Source organism: Mus pahari, chromosome 10 (genome assembly GCF_900095145.1).
Source record: "Mus pahari chromosome 10, PAHARI_EIJ_v1.1, whole genome shotgun sequence".
Lineage (NCBI taxonomy): Eukaryota > Metazoa > Chordata > Mammalia > Rodentia > Muridae > Mus > Mus pahari.
The window spans coordinates 119,831-129,316 of NC_034599.1; the positions used below are offsets into that span (position 1 = coordinate 119,831).

At 35.8% G+C, this 9,486-nt stretch overlaps 1 protein-coding gene across 3 annotated transcripts in view; it reads left to right on the plus strand.

Moving 5' to 3' along the window:
- Window positions 1-9,486, plus strand: part of Cwf19l2 (CWF19 like cell cycle control factor 2) — a 73,321-nt gene that overhangs the window by 50,559 nt on the left and 13,276 nt on the right. For all 3 annotated transcript variants that reach the window (XM_021206823.2, XM_029543321.1, XM_029543322.1), the window contains 4 exons: window positions 964-1,101; window positions 5,033-5,245; window positions 7,302-7,418; window positions 9,078-9,233. In XM_021206823.2, the coding sequence (XP_021062482.1) occupies window positions 964-1,101; window positions 5,033-5,245; window positions 7,302-7,418; window positions 9,078-9,233 (624 nt within the window). The remainder of the gene's footprint in view (window positions 1-963; window positions 1,102-5,032; window positions 5,246-7,301; window positions 7,419-9,077; window positions 9,234-9,486) is intronic.

Here is a 9,486-nt window from a genome sequence, read left to right on the forward strand (position 1 = left end):
TGGCGTTCAGATCTGCCTCCTGGCTGAAGATGTAGGCCCAAAAAAGGGCCTGTCTCAGAAGATGTATTGCCTCTGCCGTTTACACACTCACCTGCACAGTCTAGAGGGACCCTGAACACAATATGACTCTCACCTGCTCTGACCATCAGAGCCCTCTTGGGTGGCCACCTTTCCTCTCGCGAGGAAGGTGCCCAAATGTCTGGAGCCCGAAACAGGGTCTGTCCCAAAACCTAGGTTGCTTCTGTCTGTCCCAAAGCTGTGTTGCTTCTGAGGTCCACACACTCACCAGTGCACACTGGAGCCTATGGGAACTGGAGCAAAAATGGCTTACCAGCTCAGGCAGTGAGAGCCCTTCCTGGCAGACACCTCTCTTCTGGCAGGGAAGGTGCCTGTATGTCTGGAGCCAGCAAGGGGATCTTTCCCAGAATCTGTGTAGCTTCTGCAGGTTGCTCTTTCCCTGGCAACTCACTGGAGCAAAGATGTCTCTCTTACCAGCTCAGCCAGTGAGAATCCTCCAGGGCAGACACTGTTCCTCTGGTGGGAAAGTTGCCAGATGTCTGGAGCCAGAAACAGAGTCTGTCCCAGCAGCTGTGTCACTTCTGAGGGCAGCTGCTCTTACGGGCTCTGACTCTACTTATTATATGATTATTTCCTGTTTGAATACTGGCAGTCTTCCTTCCACAGTGGAAAGGAATTTTAAGTACAAGAAAAGCAGAAGAGAGAGGGGAAAAGACAGTTATCTTAAACAAAACTCGGCAATCAGCTAGTGTAATACTTTCTTCTGGGAAGGAAGGCAGGGAAGGGCAAGAAGCACGAAGTGTACTTCTTTACACTTAACAGACCTTCTTTCACATGGAAGGAACAATTGTTATATGTGGTAGGATTTTGTATTTTTGTTATCAAATTTATGAATAATCCATTCAATGCATCTGCAGAAACTTCATTATGTTCACTTTGGTATAGGTTTCAACCTATGAGAATAAGGAAAGGATCCGATACTTTACTGATGATGATCATTTGAGCCTCAAAGATTTAGTCAAGAATGTGAAAATGGGAACAGATATCAACCAAAACAGACTTTTCATGAAAATGGCATCTAAGGTAAGAGAGTCTCAGCAAACCTTTGCATTTTGAGAAACTGATTCATCAGTCGACAGTGATGTACATGTTAAAGAGATCTAATAGTCTCTAATGTTAGTTTATTTCATTAAATTGTACTTTTTTACATGGTAAATTATTACATAGAAATTATTAGGGCAGATATTGTGTAATGTTTTTTCCAGTATTTTAAGTGAAAACAATTCTTTCATACAATAAATTCTTATAATAGTTATTCTCCTCCCTCATCTTCTCCCAAATCTTTCCCACTTACCCATCCATCCAGCCCATGTTCTCTCTCTTTCTCTCTAGAAAACAAACAGACAAATTAAAAAAGAAACAATCAGGGGGAAAAAAAAACAACAAACCAAAAAAAAAAAAAAAAAAAAAAGAAGAAGCACAGGAAACATACACACATAAAAGTACAAAATTAGAACCTATAATACCCAAGCAAAAGACCAGTAGTGCTAAATAATGCATTCATGAGCAATCTAAATAAATTGTGCCTAAGTAAAGCATTATGAGATTTAAAAAAACATCTACAAAAAATACCATTGAGGTTGTTTTGTGATGGCCATCTGCTACTGAGCATAGAACCTCCTTTAAGTGTAGTTTGTATACCCAGTGAGACTCCATTGGGGAAAACTAATTTTTCTGAGCTAGTGATATGGCTGTCTCCCGCGAGGCTGTCAGTGCCCAGCAAATACAGAAGTGGATGCTCACAGTCATCCATTGGACCGAGCACAGGGTCCCCAATGAAGGAGCCAGAGAAATACCCAGCGAGCTGAAGGGGACTGAAGCCCCATAGGAGGAACATCAATATGAACTAACCAGTACCCCCAGAGTTTCTTGGAACTATACCACCAATCAAAGAAAACACATGGTGGAACTTGTGGCTCTCGCTATATGTGTAGCAGAGGATGGCCTAGTCGGTCATCAATGGGAGGAGAGGCCCTTGGTCCTGTGAAGGCTCTATGCCCCAGTATAGGGGAATGCCAGGAGTGGAAATGGGAGTGGATGGGTTGGGGAGCAGGGGCAGGGGAGTAGGGATAGGGGATTTTTTTGGAGGGGAAACTAGGAAAGGGGATAACATTTGAAATGTAAATAAAGAAAATATCTTATTAAAAAAAAGAAAAAACAAAACAAAACACCCTTGAAGATACCTTCTGGGTTACCGTTGGGGACTTAATGTCCACTTCACTTCTCAGTGCTGGAATCCCACATGCTTTGGATCTGTTTAGTTGTGTGAATGCTAGCTGAGTGTCTGTGAGTTTGTATGTGTGTCAAGCTTGTTGTATTTGGAAGATACTTGGTGTCTTCCATCCCCACTGTCTCTTACAATCTCCTCTTACTCTGTCTTCTTCATAGCTTCTGGAGTTTTGAGGGAAAAATCTTGATGAAGGCATCCTATTTAGGACTAAGTGGTCTAAGTTCTCTTTTACTCTCTGCACAGTGTCCAATTGTGGGTTTCTGTTAGTTCCCATCTGTGATGATGGCTGGGAAAGACACTGATCTGATTCTCAGTTTTTCAGTGTAGATACTGGTTAGCTTGGTTTGGGGCTAGATAAAATTGTACTATGTTGCCCAGCTAAGCTTCAAATGTGTAACTTTTTTGCTCTAGTACCCCAGATGCCTGAGAATGTTGGTGTGCAACATCATGCTTGCCTTGGTGTCAGAATTTAATGATTGGAAAAGTATTATTTGTTAAGTTGTCAGTCTAGCCTGTTATCATTATTATATTTATTTATGAGAACATTTCCTAGGATATACAGTGTTTCCATTTGTCTCCTTCCCTGAGTTTTTTTCTTAATGCGATTTGTGTATTTCCTAATAATTTTAAGCAGAAATAACACACTTTTGATGGGATTTATTAAAACTACACACCAGGCAAATTTTTATGCAACTAAAACATTCAACCTGGACTTTTTCTTCACATGTTTGTTGGCCTAAGTTTTATAGTTGAATTTGTAGTAGTGTTTTCTGTTGTCTTTTGGCCCAAGTATTGCTTTGTTCTTGTTCCTTATGTTAATGGAGATGTTACTTTTTGTTGGACCAGCTAACAAAGGTTGAAACACTACCAACCCTTTTTCTTTGTAATCAGTTTTTACTTATGGGTGTGTTGGGTGAATACTAAAGGTAGGCAACTTCTCATAAAAATACAAAGGTTTTTTTTTTTTTTTTTTTTTTTTTAAGTGGGCAAAAGAATGACTCCAATTTGCAGCAAAACTAGTAGAGACAGGTGGCTATGAAATTGTTGATTTGACATGATCTTTCAGATCATTCTGTTTAATAAGTAGCCTCAGCATAGTGATAACTTGTTTTATACTTTTAACAATTAAAATTAGATCTGGTTAAAAATTTGATATAATAATAAATGTGTATAAAAGTAAAAAATGTTGACATGTATTATAACCATTTCTATAAATACTAATAATCTCTTTACTATTCAAATTTTTTGAACAAAATAGCTAAATTAGTATATTATTTAAAATAGTGTTATCTTAGTATTATTATATTACTACTAGTAGTACTAGGTATTTTCAGGAAGAGACTACAAAGGACAGGATTCACCGAAGTTATAAAGAACCAGATGGGAAAAATTATTGGCTTTCTGTTTTATATTCAGCTTTCTTGTTATGGCACAGAGGTGACCATATGCAGCATGTGAATAAATGTGAGGCTGTACTTCAGTAATATAAATTTCAGTAATTTGGGGGAAGAGGCGATAGAGAAGACATGGCTGGGCCTGTGTAGCTTGTGATCCATAGTTTATTATCTCCTGGATGCTAGCTATTTAAAGTATATGTAGCCCTTGCTGGTTTGAAATTCAGTATTTCGACAAGGATGACCCTGAACTCAAAGAGTTCCACTAGCTTCTGCCTTCAGTGTGCTAGAATTAAAGCCTGGTCATTCTTTATCCTTTATAATATTTGATTAGAAATATTCTTTTACTTAAGTAGAGCTACTGTCTTTAAATTGTTTTAAAAGTCTGCTAATATACAAGTGTCTTATATTTGCTTTGTATTTGATGATTTTTTTTAAGTATCTGGGGATAGAAGATTGAGGGGAAGATAATGTAGTAAAAAGGGAGAAACAAGCCCATAAATGCTGAACACAGTATAGTCTTTATGAGACTGATGGTAATGCTCTGGAGGGACACGCATAATTGAAGAAATTTCTTTCTGAGGGTGACAGCTAAACCTAAAGCTACAGTTGAAGAATGAGAAGAATGGGCCAGAGATTATGTGCAAGCTGGTAGGGGACAGTGCCTTAGAACATTAACACTTGCTTTGTAGAGCATAGAGAATGAATAGGTATGTCCAGATGTGTTCAAGTTATTAATGGTAGATTATGAGAATGGTCACTTTTGATTATGAGTCTTTACCTTTCTACTAACCACTTGTATCTATCATTTTCTTTCTAAGCTATAGTAGAATTTGTATTTGCCTGTACACATTATAGAGATAAGAATTTTAAGTAGGGCCATAAAATTTGTGTTTGTCCATATGCTGGAAAGAGTGTCAGAGTTGTAGAGATCAAATGGAGCAATATTTACTTTTTTATAATATTGTATGTGCTGTGTTTTTAAATGATATATCCTTTGCGTTTTGGTTTCCTTTCAGCTTAAGTGAACATAATAATAATTACTGTATTATAGTACTAGAAAAATAATTGAATGACATGAATTTATACTTATTAAAGATTCAGGGACTTTTGCTGTGATGAAGTTGAGGGTGGCCTTAGTTATGATAGATGGATTGGTTTTTTGTTTTTGTTTTTGTTTTTTTGTTTTTTGAGCTCAAGCTTAATTTTAACCATTTAAAAATTATAGGTTTCATCATAGTATTTACAGATAGGACTCTAGGATGCCATTATTCAACAAAGTATTAACTACCATCTTTTATCTTCCACTATTATTATTTTGATTTTTCAGGTTATGGGAAAATCAGATGAAGACTATTATGCTCTGGATGACATGTTTGTCTCCAAAGCAGCTGAGAAAGAGTGTCTTGGTAAGAAGGAAGAGAGCCAGAGGAGAAGAGCAATTGCTGAGCACCAGAGTCTTGCTGCAAAAATGGCAAAGTGTCTTTACTGTTTTGACAGCTCTCAGTTTCCCAAGCACCTTATTGTTGCAATTGGTGTGAAGGTAAGAAATAAAATACAGACAAGGTAAATGTCAGTTAGTATATGTAGATATGCTATTTCTTCAGATTTTTATAAAAATTTTGAAGATTTTTACTTATTCTAGTTTTCAAATATTTCTGTTCTCTAAGTGACCATAGTTCTTACTGTTTTTAGTAGACTAAGTATCAGTGTTTCAGTGTCTTAACCCATGTTGTGTGTGATTCTGTTGTTAAGAATCAAATTTCTGGCTCTGCTGTTGTCAAACTTTATGACCGAATGATAGAATTGATTTCAGTACTAAATCTCCCTTTAGAACCTTAATTCAAAGTAGCTTCCATTTCTTTACTTAATTCTTCATAACATATATTTAATTTCTCATAGATTATGGCACACTTTGAACACTTTATTGAAGTTCCTTTGACTTGTTAGTTTGGTCATTCACCAAGTCTTTTAGCTTCATGAATACATACCTTTGCTATGGTATTCTAAGGATCTTATCTTCATAGAATATCAGTCATTTATTTAAATAAATATTTTTTGGTGACTATTTCTCACATTGTGTAAATTCATGGAAAAGTAAAGAATCAGGACAATTTTAAAATTCATTTCAAGGTTTTTTTGGAGGGCACTACTGGAATTTGAATTTGGCATCTACTTAGGCAAGTGCTGTAGGCAGTTATACTTCTGAAGTTTGTCTTCTATTGAAATGTAATAAAAATAAGCAGATTAATCATCACTCCAATTCAGAAGCACATTGTCATAAAGTAGGGGATAAATGCTGGAAGGACCATATTTTGAAAAGGTTTTCTAGAAGTCTTCTCTGAGGTACCAGTGAATAAGAAGCCTTCGCACTGAAAAGAAAGAAGTAAGAAAGCTAGAGTGGCATTCCTTCCCCCTGGGGTACAAGCCATACAATAGATGTAATTTGGAATAGAGTTTATTTAGGGTATGGAAACAGGAGTTGGGAAGGAAAGGGGAGTGGACGCCCAAGAATACATGGAGAGAGCTGGGCGGGAAGGGGAGAGAGGGAGAAAGGGGTCAAGGAGAAAAAGGGCAAAGAATAAGAGGGTAAGAGATTGAGGAGGGGGTAAACAGCCCCTTTTATAGTGAGCCTGGCATACCTAGCTGTTGCCAGATAACTAAAAGGAATGCTAACATTTATTATTATATTTCTCAACATTCATATACTTATGAATACTTCCTTACATATCATAGAAAAATGGCTTCAGGTTGTAGGTGATCATATATGTAAATAAACTTTTTAACCAGATTGATAAAGGTATCCTGGGCTTGTTTGTTTTCCTCTTAGCTGATCTAACTCACTTTTGTCCTGTCTGGTAGCACATAATTTATATTGTCAATAAAAGAAAATATCTCTCCTTACAAAGGAGTAAGAGATGGTTCATTCAAGAGCCCAATATGAATGAACACAGCCCAGGAACACCAATTTAGGTCATCCAAGTTCCATGTTCCAATTTGGTAACAACTTTCTAATATTTTTAGAGTAACAGAATAAGGAAAAAGGGGGGAAAATCGCATCAAGACCCTTTTTTTTGTATTAGTGAAAGTGTAGGCAAGTTATAGAACCACTAGGAAATTTCATCATTCTGAGGCTTCATAGCTTTTTGTGGGTGGAAGTTAATGCTCTGTTGTACATCCTGAAAGATTTACCTACTGGTCACAGGGTTGTTGCACACAGAAGGAGGGCAATACTTGGCTATTAAGGAAACGAAAGATTAGTTCAGGGTAGCTTGGAACTGGACCTGAATTGTTTTCAGTGTTTATATGTATATAGTTCCCTCAGATAAAAAAATCAAGTGACATTTGTTCTTATTTTTATTTGAGAAGTCTTAGTCTGAAATGTCTGTCAGTGAAAACTAAGACATATATTCTAAATTCCTAGTTTTTTAGAAACCATTTCCATGATATTTTAAATGTAAAAGGGTATTTTTGTGAGTACTAAGATATAAATAGGTCTTACATTCCAGCCTGCCCTAGTAAGTTCCATGATCTCACTACTGTAGTTTCATCTGTTACAAATGACCAAATAACACATCGCCATTGGAATTTGCTCCTAGGTTTATTTATGTTTACCCAATTTCCGGTCTCTTACTGAAGGACACTGCTTCATAGTCCCTCTGCAACATCATCAAGCAGCCACTGTATTAGATGAAGATATCTGGGAGGAGGTTCAGGTCAGTACTGCAGGGCTCATTGTAAGGCTTGTGAGGAGGTTTGCAAATCATTATGATAAATTAAGACAAATTTGATATCTTTACTTGACAACTTGTAGGTGTCTATAGATTGTCATGTTTCCATCTGTCGTTGTTTTTATTTTCTTCAAATACTCATTTTTTTGAAATCTTTTGTTAACTAAGTGAACTGACAAAGTAATTACTTTTTAAAAAAAAAAGTCAATTGGGATTCTAATTAGTGTTTTTTTTGCAGTTTGAGATAATCATTCTTATTAAACTGTATCCAAGAAGAAAGTTTCAGAAAATGAAAAGCTGTGACGTTGGGTTTACAGGCAGCAGTTACTGTTTGCCCTTTGGCCTTCACTGCTGTTGTGATTGTGCATTATTCTAGCTTCTGTTTCTTCTCTGTTCCCATCAAAGTGTGCTCTGGCTTTGAACTGTCTTATACAATTTGATGGCTGTTTCTTTAAGAGATTGAAAGGCACGTCATGGGATAAATAGTTTCTGAATTATTTCAAGGCCTCACAAAGATTAATAAGGAAGGCACATTTCTATTTTCTTCAATGCTCAGCAGAACCCAGGTTAGAAAAATATGGAATTTTAAGACTTCAAAAGAGATGATAGTACATGCGGATAAAGATGCCAAGAGAACATAGTTGCGTGCATTTTATGAAATGCATTCTCTTTCAGTGCTATTTCAGTAAAGTTTGTACTCTCAGAGTTCATTATTTGAACTCTAGCAACAGATGAATTATTTTTGATATGAAAAAAATGTTTCTTAATAGAAAGTGAAAAGTATGGAAATTTGAACTTTAGGATGATTGCAGGACTTTTCTGAGATGCATTTAAAAATTTTTGAAAAACTGATTTAACAGAATTTAAAAGCATTTAATTTAAAGAATCTTGTGTGTATGTTATACATTTCTCTGAGAAATTAAGGTATGTGGTGAAAAATGTCAAGGTGAATAAAACATTTACTCAGTCTACTAGATAGTGATCCCATGAATGTGACATTTTAGGTAATATTGCTGTTTGCAGACTTCAGGAAGCCAGAGGTATTATGGAGAACAGAGGGTCGGGGGATCAAATTGTTGTATGCAAATAGTAGCATTAAAGTTCTTCTTGTGAAAGGACAATCACTAGACATTACACATGACTAAAGAGTGGAGTGCTGATACATCTACACAGGGGGCTGAAGAAGCAGTGTTCTGATTTTACTTCCAAATGTGTGTGACACTCCCAATTAATTATACTCTGATGACTAGTCCTCTGATTATACATCAGTGTATTACATATATTTTCAGATGTTTGACTTAACATAAAATATTGTTTGAAAATGCAGGATCTCCATTTCTGTTATTTTCTTTTTACATAGTCTTACTGATAACACTGGATTTAACCTCGGATCTTATAAGATTGGTAGAAAATGTACAGACAGTTTCATCAAAACATACTTGAACAACAATAAATTGGAAATAATAAAAGATCCAAATTGTATAGTGTTCTTTTTTTATGTTGACCTTGAAGAAAATTGGGCCTTTAATGCAGTTGGTCATCTCAAATTATTCCAACTAACCAGAAGTTTTTAGGATTAAAAACATATGCTAATGTGAAGAAGTTCTGGAATATGTGCCTTTTGTCATTTCCTTCTTCCTCTAGGTGTTTCGAAAATCATTGGTAAAAATGTTTGAAGATAAAGAGTTGGATTGTATCTTTTTGGAGACTAACATGGGTTTGAAGAAATACTGTCATATGGTTTATGAGTGTATCCCTCTCCCAAAGGAAGTGGGTGACATGGCCCCCATCTATTTTAAGGTAATTATTAGCAGCTTTTCCATACATTCTTTCTTTTTTTCTACATATGTTTTTACAGAATATACTTGTAATATTTTTTATATATCAATACGAAATTTTATATTAAAAAGTGAGGTAAAGCATAAAATAGTTCAAGCACATTTCTTTCTTTTTTTTTTTTTGACTTTTGCTCTTTATTGTAATTCTTTTTATTATTATTATTTTCTTTATTTACATTTCAAATGCTATCCCGAAAGTTTCCCATACCCCTCCC